Below are 22708 nucleotides of genomic sequence, written 5' to 3' on the forward strand. Positions count from 1 at the left end.
GCTGATGGAATTGGGAGATCAATCCCCTCATCAGCACTGAGGAACCTTACAGTGTGCAGCTGGCACCTGTAGGTGCTAGGGTAAGTCAGAATACAATTACTTTGCTGAAGAGTTTTTTAACCTCCCTGTTAGGCCTTCTTCTCTACCACTTCAGCACATCTCTCTGAGCATAATTTCAGACACATTTCCTTTCACTTCCCAAGGCCAAATTCAGAGCAAATGAATCTTGTTCACTGGGTGACCTCATACATTCAAGCGAAGGTGGGTGTTTCAAAGGGGGATGCAGAGGAAAGAAAAAAGTGTCATTTCTGAGGTTATAGATCCTCTTGGGTTCCTCTGAATCAGACTCATTTACAGCTGATGGGTAGAATCACTGAGCAGCCCATTGCTCTGCCTGGACTGTTGTGAACATGAAGTTTATGATGCATCCTAATTACAAATAATTGACACAAGTTGAACCTGGTCCCTTCCCAACAGCTTTGACAGGAACACTTTGCTCTGGTGCATTCACATGAGAATATCATTGCTAATTTATGAGGCCTGTCTGCAGTGTGACACAGGAATGTGGTGCTGGCAAATGGACTTGGGGACACACAGTGAGGGGAAGTGAAAGGAATCTCAGGCTTTATCTGAGCTCAAGGACTTGAGAATACAACACTCTGCTTTGGACAGAGTAATAGTGAGGGTAAGAGCAGAGTCCATAAATTTATCACACCTGGAATTCTCTTGCAGAAGCTTTCAGTGGGGTTGATTTTACACCTGGGAATAAATCTCCTCTCTACTTGGATTATGATCAATTTTTATTCTTCCTAACTCCCTTCCTGATGCTTAACACTTTACAGTTGGTTGGAAATTAATTCTAAGTTTAAATATTTGTTATTTTTCTCCAGCTAGCAAACATCTTTTCCATAGCTAGGGTGAATATTTGGCAAGATTTTTTCCCAGTATAACCGTGTAATAAAGCAGATATGCCACCACCCTAAAAAAGCTGTTGAGTTTGCCTATTTCCCTCATCAGGATGTTAATTGCTAGCTTTAATAGTAATAAAAATTATTGTTATGATTGTTATGATTGTTTTTCTTAAAAAAAAAAAATATATATATATATATATATATATATATATATATATATATATATATATATATATATATATGAAGTGTTCTCCTGACACACTTGGTGAGCTTGACAATATAAGCAATAGTATTTCTTATTGGCAGTTCTCTGATAAAAGTGCTTAGCCTGCCATACAGTATAAATTTATTCTCAAAAATCCACTTTCTTTGGCCCTGACATATTTGTTCTTATCTCTTGCTGTTTCAGGAGGGCATTTGCAAAGGTCAGACTAGAAGCAATTTTCAGGAATCCTCTTGACATTTTTAACAGGGGGAAAAACATTCCTAGTTTTGCCTTACTGTGTGTAAACCAGAGTCTTGTGTCTGGCATTGCAGTGCTGAAAAATGCTGTGATCGACTGACCTGCCATGGCACTAGATTGAGAGGTGGAACGTGCTCCCTCTATGTCTGATTAGAAACTGCAGGTTGATAAATCTGGATGTAATGATTCAATCAGGCATGGCCCAAATAGATCACATTCCTGCATACAGCTGTGCTCAGAAAATGTCAGTGATTTTACAGCACTGTGTTGCGGGCAATAGGAAATGTAATTTGGGGTCTCTTTCTCTCATAACTGCTGTTTAGACAAAGCTCTGGCAATTTTTCTGACTGTATTTATACTACATGGAACGCACAGATGGCAAATGTTTGAATTTGGATTACAAAGCCTGAGCCCCTGGGAGGGAGGTTGTTATCTTGTGTGTACCTGCAACTGTTTCTCAGTCAGTGCTGGTACCGTGTGCAGGCTGCCTCTGCGAAAGTGCCAACCTGGGCACAGCACAGTGCCCGCCCTGCACTGACGATGTGTAGCCAGGCATTATCAAGACATCACCAAAGGAATATTGCTCTGGATGTAGCTACAGTGTTCCAGTGATGGCCTCCTTGCTTGGCTGGAATGATTTTTTGCAAATCAGATAACTGTCGTCCAGCCAGTTACGGATGCAAATCAAAAGATAATTTCTTTTTAGTCTCTGTAACTTTTCCTTATTCAGTGTTTTTGTCCTGAGAACAGCATGCCTTCCAGCTGGAAAAGTCTCCCAACATTTCAGCACTATCTAGCTGAACTGCACGTGTTGGAAGCACTTCTCCTGTTCCCAGTATCCTTTCCCTGTGTTCGGGCAGTGCCAGCAGTCCGAGGTTAAGGTGGCCTTCTGAGCACCCTCTTCTGCTCACAGGGAGCCTTGCTACCTTTGTGCTGCCCAGAATTAGGAAATGTCATGGGAAGCTGCTCTGATAATCCCTGGCATTCTGCTGCCACAGGGCTGAGTGGTTTCGTGAATAGTCTGAAAGGAGCATTTCCGTAGTCTCTCTGCCTTTGGGAGCTTTTCCCTCAGACGTGCAGTTAGGATTTCCTGTGGCTCAGGTTTATCCTCGGGAGCCAGTGCGGATTTCCACCTGCAGATGGCACTCGCAATGCGCTGGAGAGCCTGGAGCCCTAATGGCAAACAGAGCCGCTGTTTCTCATCCAAACTAACCAAACACTGTCTCGCAGTGAAATGAAACAGAAGTGGAAGCTGGCTCACTCCCCGTCCCATGGTGTTCTCCCACCCCTGCCAAAACCCACGTTGTTCAAGGTCACCCAGAAAAACAACCCCCCTAATATTTTATTTTTTTTAATGCGAAGCTGGGCGGTCCATGGTTTAAGTCAAGGTGATGCTTGTCATCTGTGTTTATGGGATAAGCTGCTCTCAGAGCTGTTCTCAAGGCTCTTGGACCACATTAAGCTCACAGCTACAACTGGGTTTGCATTTAGTACCTCTGTGTGTGTTGTGTTTGCATGCAATAGTTGCTGTGTTCTTCATGGTAATCCAAAGGCACTGATGTTTACAAGGTGAAATATCACAACAAAGCACATGTTCTGAACAGCCTGGGCTCAAAATGTGTGGTGTTGTCCCTTCTTATCAAACACAGTAAGCAGGTTGACTGGAGACTGAGCGTGGCCATCAGAGTTCATGGGGTTTGTCCAGAACAGCAGCTCTTGGTTCAGGCCTTGTGTCTAGAACAGATTTGATGTAGGTACAGGGCTGGATCCTCTATTCCTCACTTTGAAAATTTATGGGATCCATTTTGCCAAGGCATAAATGCAGTGCAGCGGACTCTTCTTGAATTATTGCAAAGAAGAAGAGCCAGACAAAATGTGAGAAAAATGCTGGACTTTGCACTCTGGCATTTGGGAAGCCATTCAAATGTTCTTGGGTGTCTGTGCTTGCCTTCCTCTAAGACAGCTTTGGAAGATGAGGATTAAACACCTGAACACTGGCTTTATACCATCAAAGTTAACCTTTGTGTACATGCACAGTTCCTTTAAGATTCCATTCTTCCTTTTATTCATCTCAGGGAGGTAAATGTATTTTCTACAAGTGAAGGCTTTTGACAGAGACCTTGAAAGCCAAAGGCCTGAATCAGCTATAAGAAATCAAAGCTCTGATGATGTTCTTCATCTAACAAGCAATTTGTTCTCCAATATTTCTTTTTAGAGTATTCTCTTCCTCCACTGTGCTGTTCCTAAAATACTGACAGTTCAGAGTTTTTGAAAAGCCCTTGCAGATAAGCAGAATTTTAGGTGCAAATATGTTGAGAAAAATACAGTTACATTGTTTGTCATGTGAAATATCCAGAGGATCTGGTAAGAAATTTTGCAGGTAAAAATAGTATTCTGTGACCTCTCAGTCTCACATAGTTTTACTTAACTGCTTTAAAACTATGTGTGGTAATGGAATAGTCAGTCCAAAGCTGAATTGCAAACAGCTACTTGTTTGGCCTTCAGGATAAAAATCTAGTGCTTTCTCATACAAATTCCAGCTCTGTTGGATGTCGTTGTTCTACAGTTTGGCATGAAGTTCAGTACTGATGTAAAACAGCTAGAAATAAATTAAGAGTCCATGTTGATAATGAGCACTTAGGAAGCATTGTCCTAGGGTGGGTTTTTTAATTTTTATTTTGTTTCACTTCTTACAATTTTATGACCTATCTGGTTGTTGAAAGGAGTAGCCTGCTGGGCATACTGGGTTTTTCACTTTGGGTTGAGTGACTAAAATCCTATGAAGGATGAAATATTAAGCCAAAACAGAGAGAAGCAGACAATTAAACCTGGTGAGAAATATGCTCAACATTGGCAATAATAACTGTACTTTCAGTAATACCAAATCTTTTTTTAAATAACAGAAGCATGAGACAGGCAACAAAAAATCAGGCCTACTCTTATTTTCATCATCCTTTACATGGCCATTAGCAAGTTCTGAAGCTAGAATCTGCATTTTCCTGTTCACTTAATTTATGTAAATGTATTCACTTCTAGACAAAGAGGAAAAAATGCCCACTGGCAGCAGATTACACAGACCTTTGTATCATGGTGCAAGAGCTCCAGAACTCCTGGTTTCTTCTCCTGGCTGGCATCAGACTCTATCTGGCAGGCACAGACAGCAGAGATCAGTGGAACTGCCACTACATGGGCTGTCTGTGGAGGTTACCTAGGGCCTGCTGGATCCAAATGTGTCTAAGAGCTTACCCAGGGGCTGGATAGTTTATCATGGGAGCCGTGGTACCACTCTGAGCATGAAGCCTCTGGGTGACCCGGGACTGATCTGCAGTGCAAGAGCAGAGATACTGGACTGGGTCTGCACAGCCTGGGCCAGGAGCCTTCCAGGGCAGATTGCCTGGCTCAGATGTGAGGCTGTGGGGGCTTGACTGCCACACCTAAGTCAGAACAGGGCATATGAGACATGTTTTCCCTGAGGAGGTGTGAAGGGAGGACTCTTCAGAGCACATTGTGGATCTCAGTCCCATGGAGACTCTGGTAGCAGCAGCCTGGAAAATCTTGTGGAAGCAATGGAATTGAACTGGTGGCCAGTGGTACTCCATGATCTATTGGTAGTGGGGAATCTCTTTTTAGACAGGCTTTATAATGGCACAGAGGTTTTCCTGGCAGTTGTGTGATGGGCTGTATCTATTATGCCATGTCTTTGAGTTTGCATTTCAGTGTATTTCTTCTCCAGCTCAAGATGATTTTCTTTCCTATTTCTTCTCTACCAAAATCACTTGACAGCTGGATCTTTTCATTAAATCTCCTGCAGCATGATTCACAATCTAAATGCTCCCTATAAAATCTTAAGTCTTGGCAAGAAAGTGCAATTTTTTACAATTGCCAGGAGCTAGCTTCCTATCACCAGTTTATTTGGGTAGGCTTATTTTTGTGTCTTTAAAATATCATCCCTTAATTCCCTGTAAATGCATTATGCTGTTCCCATGGCAAAAATGGGAGACAATGAAGCTATTTAAGAAATATATATTTTTAATTCTGGAGGTTCTGGAAAACAGAATTTCTATGGTGTGGTGAATTCTGAGATTTTGAACTAATTTCTTTTTGAATCAGAAGATGGCCAATGTTTCCTAAAGAAGATAAATCCTGGAATTTGTTTTTTTAGGGCTCAAAAGTTCTTAAAGGGAACACTGGAAAATTATAGCACTGATATGCTATACTTATATAAAAGAAGTACTATAAATATATTCAATATGGTACTGATGTATCAACTGAATAAACCTAGAGCTGAAACAAAAGGTATTTACCTCTGACAATTTTGGTGAAATATACCCACTTTAAAAAAACACTGCTGTTCTGACTGACCTGTCTGTATTGATGAAAACCATCATCATCTAAAGGCTTTTAAAACTTTCTGGTCATTTTTCTCTGTGCTCTTCTTATTGGCAGGTCAGTGGGTTATCAAACTGTACCTTATCGATTCCAGAAGATTGATTGTAGCAATGTCCAAGTCTCATTTGTAATGGTGGTGGACTGGTACTCTTCAATTTCTTGTAGCTATTGATAATGGGAAGGCTCCAGGGGACAGGAGTGACGCTGTGAATTGTATCAGCATTTTTACTTTGTGATTCTGTTCTAGTGCAGTAGAAGGAGCTGCCCCAGGCTGTGCTGCTGCCTCTGGGCCAGCCAGTGATGGCTTTAGGAGAATGGCACAAGTGGTTATGACATTGCTGCCCATCACAAATATGCTGCTTTGCAGGCACTGGTAAAGAGGAAATTTAATGTAGACTAATCCAATATCACAGATTTGTATGCAGTAGCAGAGCAAAACAATTTTCAAGGACAGATTTTAAGTATTTGTTATCATTGTGCAAATTTTCTGGAAATAGACTGAGTTCCATTGATCACTCTGCTGCACCAGATTTAGAACACAATCACACTTCCAATTTCAGATACATTGCTTATAATTAACTTGTTCTGAAGAGTGGAGAATCCACTCTGATGTCTCTACACTGCAGAGAAGCTGCTTGGCAGTGTGATTGTGCCTCTCTTATTTCCCCATCATGGATCCCTAATTGTCCAGATGAAGGATGTTCCTCATCAGGTGTTTGAATTGTCTAAGAACTACACTTGCATTATGAGACTATTACAGAGGTTATATACTGATTATATATAGATTGAAAGTATTCAACCATCTTTTTATTGTATATAAACCTACTTTTAAAATTTACTTTCCTGTGATAGTGTTCAGGTCTCAATTTCCCCTGTATAAAGATAGAGCAACCTCAGTGGATTTACAGAGTACTTTTGGAATTACATGTGTGAATAGGGACAAAAAAATCCTAATGCGCATATAAATAATTCACTTGTTGATTCAGTGCTTGTAACCCAGCCATTAATGTTGCCCTCCATAGCTGTGGTCTGTGAGGTCTGGTTTTGCATAACCAAATCCCAAGGAAGCACTGCTTTGTGTCACTGTGGAAATGGCTTCTGGTTTGAGGCATTCAGGCACCTTTGTTTAGTGTCTGGTTCAGAGCACCACCACATGCAGAAATACAGAGCTCTCTCCTGCTTTCCTGAGCTGGGGAGAGAAATTCTATGGTTGACATGAGAAAAGCAGGCAGAATCAGCCTTCTCCTGCTTTTACATTTGAAATGAATCTTGTTTGGAGAGAAAGAAATTGCAGAATTTGCAAGAAGTCAGGAACTGAGACAAGAGGTGTCTCTGAACTGTCAATGAGCACGTGCACACGTGTTAGTTGAGCATGACTGCCTGTTTTAGTATGCAGCTGATAGAATGGAAACCACTGTGTGCTCCAGAACAATAGCACTGGCTCCTATTACCATACAACTCTCATTTTTATCAGGGTGTTTTGTGCAATTAATGAGATTTTTGTCAGTGCTATTTTTTTTCTGTGCAGCATAGGTGAGTCTTTGTGACATTGGTGAGATCCCCAGCTCAGCAGCAAGCAGAGAGCTGAGCCTGCTGTTGCCTCCTCTGGAGTCATGTCAAGGCTCAGTTCAGAAGTGCACAGTGTAAAAGGGTGGCTGTGACTCCTTAGGATCAGGGAATGGGATGTGTCAGCTGCAGTGAGTGCACTGTGGGGTGGAATGAAGGGTGTTCCTGCCTGGGGAGGAGAGATGGCTGAGAACATTGGGGTTTGGCTTCTGGCTCCTGGTTATTTTGCCCGTGGCCAAGATTTATGTTGACAACCAGAGCTTGGATTTGTCAATGCCCACATATCAAAGTTGAGTGCAGGAAGGACTGGAAACCTGCAGTGCTCCACAGTGGGGAACGGTCTGGTACCGTCTGAATCTTATTTTCTGTTGTCTTCTTGGGTTTGTTTTAGGCTTAAAATAGACCTAATTGAAACCTCTTAAAATCAAAGGTGTCTTTTGGGGTTTGTTTAGGGTTCAAAATAGACCTTCTTGGGTTTGTTTTAGGCTTAAAATAGACCTAATTGAAACCTCTTTAAAATCAAAGGTAGGTGTTTGTTCCCACCAATTAAAAGTGGCTCAGATAAATACAACCTAGTCAGGAATGCATTCAGACCATTTGTCCTTTGGAAAAAAAAAACCTTTTCTGATTCAAGGGGGAGAGCTGCTCCTCCCAGTTGCAGGCTCCTTCCCAAAGGATTCACAGTTTTATCTGTGCCTCAGCACAGCCCCTCAGTGCACACTGAATGATGGGCACTGCTCAGGCTTCACTGCTCTGTCATGCACAGGAAACCAAAGAGGAGAGAAGCAGCCCCACAGCACGGCCAGGGCTGTGCAGCCACGCTGAAATGCCAGTCATCTCTCCTGAGTGTGCTCCCCTGGGGTGGGGAATTGGGTCACTAGGTCATTCAACCATTCAAATTTAGGTTTTTTATAGGCACGTGTGAATGTGGGATAGGAAAAAAAAGAGATATTTCAGAGTACAGAGCAGAATCGGATTTGTGTGCTGACATCAGGATGTGAAAAAAGGAGATTATTTTGGGATGAGAATGCTGGGAGGAATGGGAGTTGCTGTTTGGACCTGCTGGACATGCCTCCAGGGTGGGGTTTGGCAAAGGTACAGCAGGCAGAGAGAGATCAAAAGACAATTCAAAGAGAATTTCTGTGATCTTTGTTTTTGTCTCATGTCATGGCCAGTCTTATCCTTTGGGGGATGATTTGGGATTTTTGAAGGAGATTGGATAGGGAGAAGGAAGGACTCAGCAACACTAAATAAAGAATACATTAGAAAGCTGGCAGGATTTTTTTAACAGTAAAAAATATGGCAGATGTTGACTATAGGGGCAGTATCTCATATGCCTGCAATATTCATGGAGATCTACTACTTGCCAGAAGCCAGTATGTTTTATAGCATGAAAATTTCTGGTGGGAATGCCTCTGTACCAGATCTCTCACTGTAAGTCATTATTAAGATATATTTATCTCAGATCATGTGTGGCCCCCTAATAAGAGCCAGAAATAAAACCATGATATCTTTCTAAATCTTTGTTTTGCTTGTGGATAAGCTGAATTGAATTTCATTCACACAGTAGAACACATTTTTATAGTGCACCCCATATGAGTGCTTTCTGGCCAACATGAAAAATGTTAGTTCCTGTCTGGAACTTTTCTGAAGTATAGGAATAAGTCTGGTATAAAATAAATAAAAAGGTCTGTTACTTCTAGGGTAGTGAAACCTCCCTCCATTTTTCCTCAATTTAAGTAGGCAATACTTCCTAGGTGTTACAAGAGATTTTAATATTTTGAAGTTTTAGGGAAGACAAAGCCTTTAGTCCATCCTGCTTTGGTGGCACCTCTGAAGAACTAATTTGATGGGTAAGCCATACAGACAGTTCACATGTCAGGGAAGTAACAGTGGTGAAAAATTGGTTTATAAATCTAATAGGATTCAGAGAATAGTTTCTACTCATTTGAAACAAATTCCAATGTGTAAACCATGACAGAGAGACGAATTAATGTTGACAGTGAAGAGATTCTGAATCCAAAGGAACTGTCTTGCTGACCTGCTCCTAAAGATGCTCAGCTAGAACAAGGAGGTGAAGTAAAAAGTTACTTCAATTTTAACTGAAGCTGAGGGAGACTGTTTTATTATTATAGATAGCAGAGGGGCATTCTCCATGCAATTATCTGAGGTCCAGAGAGCAGGGAGATGAGGATGGATGTTATCTGAGTGGTGGGCAGGTGATGTGTTTCTTGTTGGCAGAGTATGTTGAGAAACCCCCTTTTGCCAAATGGAAATACCCAAATTGTGAACAGAAGTGTTGGTGTTTTATTCTAATTGCATGTTTGTTTCTGGCAGGCAATGTATTGAATTGTGAGGTTTATTCTGGAAAGAAATTGATTTTTTTTTTTAAGTGATGAATTTTTAAGTGATTCTTTGCTAGAAGTTAAATTTAACAGGACAAATTGGAGGGACCCAGGAGAACCAAGGGGTTCCCTCTGAATCTCAAGGGAGTATAGACAGTGCTCGGAGATGGCACCACAGGATGTGATGCTCTCACTGAGAGCATCTGGGCTGGTGCACAGGAGCTGATGCAATGCAGCATGTCAGGGAGGAAATCTATATTTCAAAGGAGCAGCAGCAAAAATTTAATTAAATCTCTGCATCCTTCCTCAGGTAGCAGCAGTGCACTGACCGTGCTAAAATGATGTGGCGTATCTTCCTCTGTATTTTTCCTGCCAGCAATCAGTTTGCTTGTCAGAGGTGGCCTTTCACTTATGGAAAAAAAAAATAGAAAAATGGCTGCAAATCTGGAGGTCCTGTGATGCATTAGTAGTACACTTACCTTTTTGCAGCAGCCTGTGTTGTTTTTGTCATATATTACCAGAGAAAAAGAATGATTGTTATGTGATGCATATGCAGCACTGCATTGTGCTCAGTATTCAGCTGTGTATGAATTCTTAAGCTGAAAGATCAGGAGAATGTGGGTTAAAGTTTTGCCAAATTTTCTTCTGTTAAACATTATCTCATTCTGTGAAAGGTTCCATGCCACTCCAAATGGATTTCAGGAAAGGTGTTATAACCTATCTTCATATTAATGGAAATAAGAGCATGGCTGAGCCAGGGTAGTGGTTGTGGAAGAAATGGAGAGGAAATGCTTTGCTGTCTTATTTAAAGTGGGTTTTATAAAAATATAGGCACAGAATTCACATTCTCACAAGTTTATTTCTGCTTTTGGTTTCAAGGCAGCCATGATGCCAGTTGTATTTGGTGCTGGCTTTTCCCAGTGCTGCTGACAGTCCAAAGCCTTTTATTACTATTGTTGCAGTGTCTTTGAAATCTCCAAACCAGGAGCGTGATATTAAACCCAGAATGCCTGGAGTTATTTCAATTCCAGAGACCAACCAGACTTGATAAAGCTGTCATGATTGCACTCATGTCTGTAGGGCTCAGGAAAGATGTGATCTGAGCTTTTGGGACAGCAAACAATACCATGCCCTCCCTCCTGGATTGCTGCTCACCTTGGAGCTGCTCCATGTTTATTTCTCCACCTGCCTTCCCTTTTTCCCCTATCATAAAGAAGTTGTGGAGCTTTGCTGTGAACCACCTGGGTTTTCTGATGATATGAATCATTTAAGAAGTTTTCAAAAGGAGCTGCATTTCACTCCTGTCAGTCTGCCTTCTTGTGCTCCCTTGTCATTTCCACAAAAGAAAATGCTTTCCGCATTTTTGCTGAATTTGAAAGGCTCAGTTACCATTCAGTCACTTGAGCAGCTCTCAGTTGTAACTCTGCAAGTTACTCAATTATGAAATTGGGCAGTGATAATTCTGTTTTAGTGGTACACTCAGTGTGTTGGATAACACCAAGCAGTTTGAGTTTGGTTTCATGTTTGGCACCACAACTACTGTTTTGTTGTCTTCATTGTCCTTCTTTCCTTTCTTCTGCTCACTTTAATCTTCCTGTTCCTGTACTAGGGTGTTCCCAAGTTAAAGGACCAAGCTATTTCATGTATATTACCAAAGATAGAATACTAGAATAAAACCTAGCCAATAATCATCAATTTCAGGTATCTTCCCTAATTCCTATAGATCCTTGTAAAGACCATAAAATATTGGAACAGCAGTATTTCATCACCTCATTTTAATATTCTTTTTGGATATGCTTTCACCAGAAGACCAGTAAGGTGGCAAAAAATAAAAACTGAAATAGCTTTATAAGCACAAAATGAGCCTACATGTAATTCTCTTTCCCAGCTGTCCTCCTCTCTTGGTCTCAGGATGACACTGAAGATGGTTGAGAAGTGGAGATCTTTGCCAAGCAAACTTTTCTTCTTTGTGTACTTGTACTGTATGCACACAGACGTGCATGTATGTGTCTTTATGTACTTATTATTATTGGATGAGATGTGTGATTTTAATTGTAATTTAAACCATTGTTTCACTATATATTTCACTGGCATTTCATTGAATAATGGTTGTGATCACACTGGAGTTAATTAGCAAATTCAAATAATAAATTCATCTTTGTTTGTATGTGAACCCTGAGGGAAAATCATAAATAAAAGTAACAATACACAGAAAAATATCTGGTCCTTCACAATGGTCAGTGAGGATTCTGGGCTATATCCACCTTGTTATTCCTGGGAATATTTAATATCTAATAAATACTGAAAAATGCCATATGTTTGTATTTAAAACATATATATACACAATATATTATACATAATATTTTATACAATTCACTGAAATAATGGCATTTATGGAGGTGTAAAGTAGTCACTAGTATCAGCATGATATCAGTGCAAGGAGAACTGGGGTGAAATTATGACAAGGAAAACTAAGGATGAATTGCCATTTTCAAGGAAGAACAGTCTGAAGAAGAAGGTGCTGATGGAAATTTCATTAGCCTGGATATTTTTTAAAAGGTCCATTCTAGTTTATAGTGGAGACCAATCTTGAACTGACAGAGTGAGTGGCTGCATTACCTCAGAGAGATATTCTGCCTGTAACTTCTGTAACTGTAATTCCTGGTAAGTCTGTTTTGAATTACAACCACAGAGTACAAGTAAGAATATCAGTCTTGATTTGATTATGTGCAATTCAAATGGAATAAAATCCCAACTTATATTAGATCATCATATGCACTTAGCCTTTGCCCTTCTTAAGGGAGGAGAAATTTTGACAAAGATGGATGCTTTGTTAAACCCCAGATTTATCTATCAAAGAAATGTTTCATTGTGGTCACTTATTTTGGCTTTAGAATATCAAGTTACTAAAGATATAATTCTTCAAAAAGGCCTGACTGTGAGATCACTTAACCTCAACAAATACTGGAGCTAATTTTAATGAAGTAGCTTGAGCAAAGAATCTGATAGCAGTAACTGAGCTTTATAATTAAGGGTAACAATAGTTTATAAGGCTTGACAAGAACTGCAGAATCAGCTGTGTAATTATAGTTTTGCCAAAGTGAATCGTGCTGTAGTTTTGTTGGGCAGGAATTCTACTCGCTGTCTATGCACAGAACAGGTACCAGTCCTCCAGAGTTCTATTTTTAGCCCTTTGCCATTTTTTCTCTCCTGTGATCTTGGGGAGATGGTTAGAAGGCTGACCCAGTTCTCCCTGAAGTCAGTAAAATCCTTTTTACTGTTTTCAGTAAGAGATGGATCAGGCTTTGAACTTTGTCTCAAGTTCCCAGCAGGAGTGCTGATACAGACATTTCATCTTTGGTACTGGAGAGTCACAACTCTAAAGAACATAAGGGAGATATCACATCAGAGAAAGCCTAATAAGTCTCCTAAACTTCAGCCTGCAGGCATAATGAGGGATTCACATCACTAGTCTTTAGTCAGGAATATCAGGTCTAAGCTAGTCCTCTTTCTCTCTCTAGTTGGTACTTCCTGGCCTCCAGAGGTGCCTTCTCTTCCATGCCTTTTCATGGCAAAACCCAGCTGACAAAGCTCTCTGAGTCAATACAAGGAACCTTTGCCTGGAACTGCCTTGCACAGCCCCAGAACTTGGTCAATACACACTAGTGCTGCCTAATCCCCCTTATCTCAACATCTACTTGGGAAGTGAGGTCTGGGGTATGTAGTTTGTGTTTAATGTGATCATGTGCCTGATCACCTGCCCTGTTCCCCCCTCCATGTTTTTCCTGATGTTTACAACAAACATCTTTCTCTGGCTGGTGGGAATGGCTCACCACACTTTGGAGAACTCAGAGACAGTTACCATGAAAATCCCTCAAATAAAATAAACAGCTGTAAAAGAGTGTGCAGGGGCAGATTGTTCTGGAAAAAAATTGTCCAGATTAAGGACATGAACTTTTCCCTAGACTATCACTAGACACAGCTATTTTCAATATAATCAGCCTAAAAACATGCAGCAATAAACTACTTACATGTGCAGTTCCTAGCAGTAGATAAAAACTACATGGAATAATTTTCTATAAACACACACGGGCCAAAACCAAAATGCTGTGCTAAACTGATTGATACCTTAAAAATGTGAAGAAGTTCACAAAGAGATAGATAGATGGCTAGATAGATAGATAGATAGATAGATATTTCCTTGTGTTTGCAGGTTTCATGATTGAAATAGGTCATTATGCAAAGATTGGTCTACAAATATTATTAAGAGATATAAGGTGGAAGTTGATTTTGTATATGAAATGTTGCAGAAGTGTGGAATGCCAGTTAGCAGTTCACCGAGAATTTCAAGGGTTTGCACATGCACAGTTCTCTCATGGGTTAAGACAATATTAAAAAAAATGCCACACAACCCTAAAACTTCAGAAAGCATATAATTTTATAACTCATGGATTTTTTTTTCTGCCAGATGTCAGAAGGGCTGGGAATCTGAGATAACCTCTTTTGGATGGGGATGGAGGGACAAGGAGGCATTTTATGCTTTTCTTCATTGTAGAACTTAATTCTCTCTTGGATTCTCACCCTGCCTGATCCAGGTTTATGTCACACCAAAAAAGCAGAATGTGCCTCAAACAAATAAATAAAATAAGGGTCTGTACCCCAAAGAGCTTATTAACAAGAGATCAAGCTCAAGATGAAAATGTAGGGAGCAGGGAGGCAGTGCAGCATTATAGCATCAACCAGAATGAAGCTCTCAGCTTCAACAGCACTTTGGTTCAATGCCTGTGGAGCAATAGATGTACATAAAAATATTTGATATGTGTAACAACATCTGGTGTGATTTATGTGCACTTTAAGCAAACAAACAGAAGAGAAGTAGAGCAAGCCCTCAGCAAATGAGTAACCTCTGGCTTATTTGGCCTGTGCTGTGTGCACATCTCGACAGCTGATGAGGGAGGACAGTCCTTTCATGACTACATCAAGCTCAGGAGTTCAAGGCGAGGGTGGTTAACTCCCAAATGTGGCTGATTATCTGAAATGTATCTAAATCCCTTAAGTCTGCAACAGTGAGCTGGAAATCTCTCAGCACCAGGCCTTCCTTCTAGAATGACAGGAACATAACCATTAGTTGTTTCTCCTGTCATAAACTGCACCTGTTTTAAAATCCCAACACTTACCTGTGACCTCAGTGAACAAAGACAGAAAAAGAGGTGAAGAAAAATGTCTCCATACTCAAAATGCACTTTGTTCAAGCCTTTTGTACAGGACACATTTATGCAAATACATCCAAAATTAGGTATGCATTCTTTAGGGAAGCATCCCTGTGTGCTGACAGTGCCTGTCACAGCCCAGGTTAAACACTGAGTGTGGCTCCTTCCACACCCCATCAGCTTCCCTGCAGAAAATCCTCTTTGCCTTTGGAAAACCTTGTGCAATGCAAAGGGGCTGCTACAACTTTTTTGGTCTGTGCAGTAAGGCCAGAGCCTCTGTTGAGGCCAGTCTGCTTTCTCTCTCCCCCAAAGGCTAGGGTCCAGCCTATACACTTTTCACCACTGTATTCACATTTGGTCATTGTATCTGTGAGCTCAACTCATCCACAGGTAATTCAACATAGCACATGTTGGAGTCAGTAAACTGTGTGGCTTTCAGCAGAGATGGACCTAAATGTCTCAGGGACAAATGCAGTAAATCTGGGTCCATACTTTATTTCAACAAAACTGTTTTGTGTTCCAAATCTGTGCCACAAGGAGAGAGGGAAGGTACTTACAAGTACACAAAATAATACATATAAAAGCAGGAACAGTCTTGTGCTCAGGGAGCTGGACTGGTGTGTGAGTTGTTGTAGTGGTAATGTGTGAAAAACACTGGTGTGGACTAGACTTTGAAAAAATTGTGCTAGCTCTGGCATCTGCTCCAAATACTATTGGAAGGGGATCATTCAGAAAGGATACTGTTAAGTGAAACTGGACCCTAATTCAAATCACATTAAATGGAACATTTTTTACAAACTCTCAGCTAAAGAGGTTTCCAAAAAATGATTATTAAAACATAAAATTTTGCTGCTGTTAACAGCCTAACCATTACAGCAGTAGCCTGAAAGTGAGGGAATAAAAATTTACTATTGGTAACAAAACTGTCTCAAGTATGTTCTTCACAGTCCAAAAGGAGAAATGCAAATACCAGATATTTATAGTCAGCCCTCAAAAAATGAACAGTGAATGAGATGTTTTCTTTTTGCTTTTTTATAACTGGAAATATTTTCCTCCATTAAACACTCGGAGGTCAGTGCTCCATCTCTGTACTGAACATTTTCTCAAACAACAACTGTTGACTGCAGCAGGACATTATCTAAGTAGGAACAACATGGCTTGATCCATTGCTTTATTTTTGACAGTGTTTGTGTAATGCTCAGAAATACCTGTGTGTCTACAGTTTTACAGGTATTTTGTGTGTATGTATCAAGTTAATGCATTTTTAAACTGAGGAGGATTTTGACAAGAAAGGTGCTACAATTCTACTATTGAAGCAGAGGTTAAAATTCCCAGTGAGAGCAGTCTCAAGCCAATGCCAAGCAGTTCCAAAGATGTAGCCCAGTAATGGAAACACCCTGAAGCTGATATCTTTGTCTCTCCTTATTTTTGTTAAGTGTTGAATACCAAAGAGCTATTGGCCTCATCTTGAGTGAAGAAAGCTTTTATATGACAGCAAGGGCTGGCTCTGTTTAGTTTGCCTAAGCTGACTAAGGCATAGCTCCATGGTTCTGGAGAAGATGGCTGCACTTACTTTCCATTTTTCCTGTTATTCATGAGACTCTCTGCTGTATTAGTTGAGTGGTGTTTTCCAGAGATGTGAAAAAAAAAATGAGAAAGGATGGGCAGGTAGCTTGAAACCTGAGGCAAGTTGGATGGATTTCCCCTCTCTCACTTGACAGTCTGGCATGTCTTGGGTACATTAATTTGCTTCTGGGTTCTCCTGTTCCCTCTCTGTGAAGCAGGAGTCCTACACCTCATATCATAAAGGCTGTGGCTGTGGGGTAAATGTATTCAGGATAGTGCAGTGTTCAAATTCTTGTGTAATGCAGGGCAGGTACATGCCCTGGGCAAACTGGAACTGAGCATTACTTACTGGCAGCTGCAAGCAAATCACATGGACTCAGTCCATCTGGAAATGGGATGCAGAGCAGTAGACAAGAGAAAAAACCATAGAAGGAGCTTGAAGACATGGTCTACCTCACAAAAGCCAGTGAAAGGCAAATATTTCTTGGGGTTGAGACATCTCTGGCTGCCATGATTACACACTGTAATGTGAGAGCAGTTGGGAGGCCAGTGCAGTGAGCTGGTGGCTGAGTGTCACGTGAGGCACTGCAGCCTTCTGAGCTGGGGAGTCCCACTTGCTTCATGCCATTATCTTTGAGAAATTGCAGGGAACTTGGAAATAAACAAATGGGAAGTCCTATTGCTGTGCCTGGCAGGATTGGGTTGAGGTGGTGTGTTTCAAATAAGAAAAAATTTCATGTGTACTCAGGCATTAGTCTATGTGGCTTTATATGTTCTCCTGTCACAGATGGCAATGCCACTAAGAAATATTGTGATTGTTTTAAAACTCTGGTAATCACTTGCTTTCATGCCTTAAGGATAAACAGCCTCTTTCAGGGGTTTACTTGCCACATTGTATTACTCATACTGTGTTTCTTGCTTTGTTTGCTGGTAGAATACATACACCAATGCAGACAAGCTCTTGGAGGCTGCAGAGCAGCTGGCTCAGACTGGGGAATGTGACCCTGAAGAGATCTATAAAGCAGCCCGGCATCTGGAAGTTCGGATTCAGGACTTTGTCCGGAGGGTGGAACAGAGGAAACTTCTCTTGGACATGTCAGTCTCCTTCCATACCCACACCAAAGAGGTAAGAGGTGCACGAGGGAATTTTGCTGTGTATTGTAGGATGCTGCAAGAGGCTGTCTCTGAAAACTCAGATAACAGAGAAAAGGCATTTTCATCACACAAGGCTGATATTATCCAGTTCATTTCATGCATATGAGTAACTGTTGTAAAGAGGAAATAAAATGTGAATGAAACATATGAATGTTACAGTACACTAAAATATAGCAACACCATCTCCAGTGGTGCTTAATCACAACTAGAATGTATTGTTAGAAAGCAAGAATTCTCTTGTAAGAACACTTTAAGTACAAACATGCCAGCAGCATGATCCTCTGAGGATTCCATTTAAATGTACTCCTAATTAATGTATCCAATATCATTATGTGTTACTAGAAATCTTACATTGTTTAATGAGGCAGACTTCAAAACAACTGCTAAAGAAAAAACAGCCACATACTGATACAGTGAATCAGTGAGGACCTGAATAAATGCTGTTTAGTGTAATTGAAAAATATCCAGAGATAAGGCTGACTTGCCAGAGGAGATACAGTGGACAGGACATCAAATGGGAGGCCACTGGGGATGTAATTAAAGCATACTTCACATTTTCTGCAGTCCAAAGGCCGTTCAGTGGTGAGTGACTTTTAAAGATAGGGTTTCTGCTGAGAGAGATGGAATTAGTCAGGATGGTTGTTTTCATGCTCTGCAGCATCTGTTAGTGAAAGCACACTTGATCAGGAAGATACTCTGAGAAGCTGAAAGCTTTGCCTCTGCTTGTTGATTTACATGTTACAAACAAGTTGCATATATCAGGCTTCAGGATGTTGGGGAGCCCCTGAAGTATAAGGTACATGCAAACATTTATTCAGATGTGTATGGAAGATGGAGTTTACAGTTAGAGCTGTTGGTACATGAAGGTTTTTCTTTTACATCTTGCTTCTGTAATTTACTAAAATATCGTTAACTCTCAGCTTGTGGATAATGCTGTTCTTCCCAGAGTTGCTCAAACACTTGCAGCTATACTGGTTTGCCACTGGGGAAACTTAATTGGTTATTTCCTCTGTAAAAATTATTTCATAAGAGTTTCCTGCTGTGATTAACCTTGATTCACCTATGCAGGTGATGATTAGTAAAAAAAAGACAGTTAGTGGTATTGTGTAGCCTAATTTGGCTTTGGGAAATAAAGCCTCCCTGTATGAAGGAATTGGGATTGCAGTGCATTATACTCCTGTTCTTCTTCAACAAGAAGGGACTTTGCTTGCTCTACACACCTGGTTTTATTGAGCTCTGTCTTGGTGAATAAAAATGCAGATGTATTAAAAATTAACATTTTTAAAATACTACTTTAAAAACCAATCTTCTATGCTAGCATCAATGCTGTTCTCTAGATGTTAAGAGTAAATGCTAAGTATTTGCTTCATTAAGGTTTTCCTGTGAGACAGATGGGCTCTGTGATGTGTTATTGGTAAGTTCAGTAATTAATTCATGTCATTTTTAAGGAGATCCAGAGTGGACAGACTCTGGGTGCCTCTCTCCTATAAAAGTCCCTTCCAACCCAAACTATTCTATGATTCATGTTGTATTAATCTATTGAGACATAACTGGTGAAAGGGTAAATTAAGTAGAAAGAAATGGTCTTACTGACACTTTTTCTTTGTTTGGAAATATTCTAAAGATCTTCCTGCAATGAACATGTTTCTTCTGACAGTTTTCCTAGCACAGGTTGTGTGAATTGTGAATTTCTGATGTAGTAATTCCCAGGTGTGGATGAGTTCATTGACTGTGAACTTCTCATTCCTTCACCTGTTCTCTGCCCACCTCTTCATCTCCACATGCATCTGCTCAGATTCTCACCACCTGAGAAACTTTTAACTGCTCCTACCTTTTTTCTCTTTTCAAACAAATGTTTCCTTTTGTAGTCAGTCTTACTGTATTTTCTTCAGGACAATAGATAGTGTTGAATTAGGGAGTCATTAAAATGGAGATATCCCTATGGGTAATGTAAGTTCAGTGTGGCTTTTTTATACTACAGTAGACTTGAATCACTGCTTATTTCATGTGAAAGCATTAAAGAGGGTCCCTTCTGCTAAACACTGACTCATACAGTTGAAGGAATATCAAAACTACAGTCAATTAAGCATAAGAATAATTTTGATATGCTTTTTAAGTGACCTTATTTAACAATATATACAATAGGCTGAAATGAGGACTTTTTGGTGTTGTAATAACACTTTAGAAGCATAAATTGGAAGCAGTGCTTTAAGTGATTGTTCACTCTTGAATAATGTAGGTGTCCTATTGCCATGCCTGTAAACAGGATTTTGTGTGTCCCCCTGTCCTATAGCATTCCTTATGCTTTTCTAGTTTGTAGTCAATATTTTTGTACCCTTTTGGACCAAGGCATTTCTGATGGTGTGAGCAGAAACCTGGTACTATGGGAATCAAATCCAATTATCTGTATGGCAGGGTAAAGTTATAAATTATTATCACTGGCATAAATACATTCAACAGACTCATACCTGAATAATTTCTCTCAGGACTAAGTGTAATTGAATTTAGGTTCTTTCTTCAAATCTGAATCAATTATTGTCAGGATTGTCAGATCTTGCACTTTTATCACAAACCTCATGATAGTTGATGTTTTTCTGTGAACTTTTGGCTTTAGGATCAAATGATGATAGAGGATTCTTGGCTGGCATTTGATTTTGTTTAAAAGAGAATATTTCTGGAGCTTCCTGGAGAAGAGGTTGCAGATGTCATGAAATCACACCCTGAGGACTCAAAACCCTCAAGGACAAAAGAAAAACATCTTGCAATTAATTGTCTGAATCTTAATATTTTAGTGTCTCAGTTCTATACTTAAGGTTCTGCAGTGTATTTTACATTTCCAAGTATTAAAATGTAGACAGGAAAGAGCACTGTGACCACTTCTACATCATTAAAAATTTTTAAATCCTCTTGCATAGTTAAGGTTGTGTTACTTGTGTTACTACATAGGTTTTGTTACTTGTATTGGCTGGTGATGTAGTTGCTAACTGAAGAATGAGAAGGAACTTCACTGAATTTAGAGCCATTTATAGTATATGGGCCTTAACTAAACTATAAAACAGTTCTGCACTTGTTTCATAGTTTTTTGGGGCATGAAAAGCATGTCTTACCACCTCTAGGTTTCCCGTTTCTCAGTGGGCCTGAGATTACCAGTTCTGTGTTGAGTCCAGCACAAAAAAACCAGAGAAGCAGAGAATTGTGTTTTCAGATCATGTGCCCTCTGTTTTGTTGTTGTTTAGTGGGTCAGAAGAGCAGGAGGACGAGGTGCTCAGGGCAGGCACTTCCATGTGGAACCTGCCATGCCTACCTGGCCCACAGAATGGGGGATGAATGTGCTCAGAAATATTTAATGTTGAGAAAAAGGAACTGCCAGATTCCTAACAGCTTACTATGAACATGTGCAAACTGGAACTTGGCAGAGGTCTTCTGAGTGACCAAATTTGGGAAAATGTTCATATGAATGACATAATGTGTATTCTTGACATCAAGGCTAAGCCCTGCAAAATTTCAAACCCTTGCTTAAAAGCATGGAGGGTCTGGAGCATCTCATTTGAACAGAAATAAAACTAACACAGGCAAAGTACCTTTTCTGTCCCTTTCTCTCATTCTGGCCCTTTCACCTCAAAATTCATCAAGTTCAGCCTTAGGCAGACACCTGGTATGGAAAGTTTCACTCTGAAAATCTTGTCTGATAAGGCCATGAGAAAGTGTGAGCTAAGTCCTGGACCATTAAGTGTCAGACAGCTTCCTGTATTATAACCTGTATTATTTGTGGTCAGTAGGTCACCTTGGTCACCCCACAGACATCACTGGGGTTACTCAGCTGGGTAATGGAGTGGGGCTGCCCTGTCAGTCAGGAATGGTAACAGTGTTTTATTGCAGGCACTGCTAACTTAATTTTGCTTGATAACCAAGACCTGTGAAATTAAATTTTCTCTGCTTGAGTTGAATGTTATGATCAGAAGATTATTTCAATGTAGATCACTAATTCTGACAGGGCTTGTTCTTCACTTTGAGGCAGAGCTGCTGGGACACAGGGAGCAGGAAGCTCAGGGGACTGAGGTCAGCTGCTATTGACTCCCATCAGAAGAGTTGACAGAATGTATCTAAGTTAATCATGGAGCAAACATGACAGTGGTTCAGGGATATATCCTGTAATCCTGTCACTCACTGTGAATTGACACAGGAATGAAAGTTAATGTTACTGAACTTAAAAATTTGTTGTTTGACTTTTACTGCTAATATTGACTTTCCAGAGCAATTGCTCACTGGATAATAAAGATTTGTGATGCAGAGGATATTCAGTTTAGCAACTCCACTTGCTGGCAACTTCTGGAAGTTTTGAAAAGGTCTTGTTCTCTGAACATGTGTTTGTCTTACACACTGCTCCTGTCCTGGACAGCACTTTTGTTCCTTTTTTCATAGTATGTACTGATTAAAAAAAAAAAAAAAAAGGAAAGCGTAAAACATTAAAATGACCCAAACTGGCTCACTCACATAAAATATTCACTGAGTGAATATTCACATATTCACACTGATTTGCATATTCGTACCAATTCACACCCCAGAATTTTCAGTGTTAGAATGAAGCACTGTGTGTCTTGTTCAAAAGCTAGAAATTTTGTCCTTCACTGGGATAATATTAACAGCTGAAATAGATGCACAACAGCATGCAAAATCAAACTTGGAAAATACCTGCCCTTCTTCTCACAGCAGGGTTGTGAAACATCAAACCTTAGACTTATGTCTCCTATTAGTATGACCATGGTTTTTGCTGGGAGCTGAATCTGTGTACTGGTGGTGCTAAATGGATGCTTGGACTTAGTGATCTTGAAGGTCTTTTTCAACTTTAATGATTCTGTGGTTCTATGATTCTAAGTAAAAGCTGTTTTGTTGTGTTTGCTTGGTATTTTTAAGAAGTACTCAGTTCCTAAATATTCTCCTACTCCCATCAGAAGTGAAATTGCAGGCAGAAATTAGAGAATGTGGTAGAAGTGAACTGGCAGAAGTGCCCATACAGTAACACATGTGCCGTCCCTTGCCTGGGTGGCAGATTCCTTGGAGAAGGCAGATCACCTGTCAGCATTCTGATAATTGCAGCTGTGG

General features: G+C 40.2%; 1 protein-coding gene across 3 annotated transcripts in view; it reads left to right on the forward strand.

Annotated features, from left to right (window-relative positions):
- Positions 1–22708, forward strand: part of LOC129122828 (kalirin) — a 400978-nt gene that overhangs the window by 252328 nt on the left and 125942 nt on the right. For all 3 annotated transcript variants that reach the window (XM_077181667.1, XM_077181668.1, XM_077181666.1), the window contains exon 12: positions 17385–17576. In XM_077181667.1, coding sequence (XP_077037782.1) covers positions 17385–17576 — 192 coding nt within the window. The remainder of the gene's footprint in view (positions 1–17384; positions 17577–22708) is intronic.

The sequence above is a fragment of the Agelaius phoeniceus genome, chromosome 7, assembly GCF_051311805.1.
Source record: "Agelaius phoeniceus isolate bAgePho1 chromosome 7, bAgePho1.hap1, whole genome shotgun sequence".
NCBI lineage: Eukaryota > Metazoa > Chordata > Aves > Passeriformes > Icteridae > Agelaius > Agelaius phoeniceus.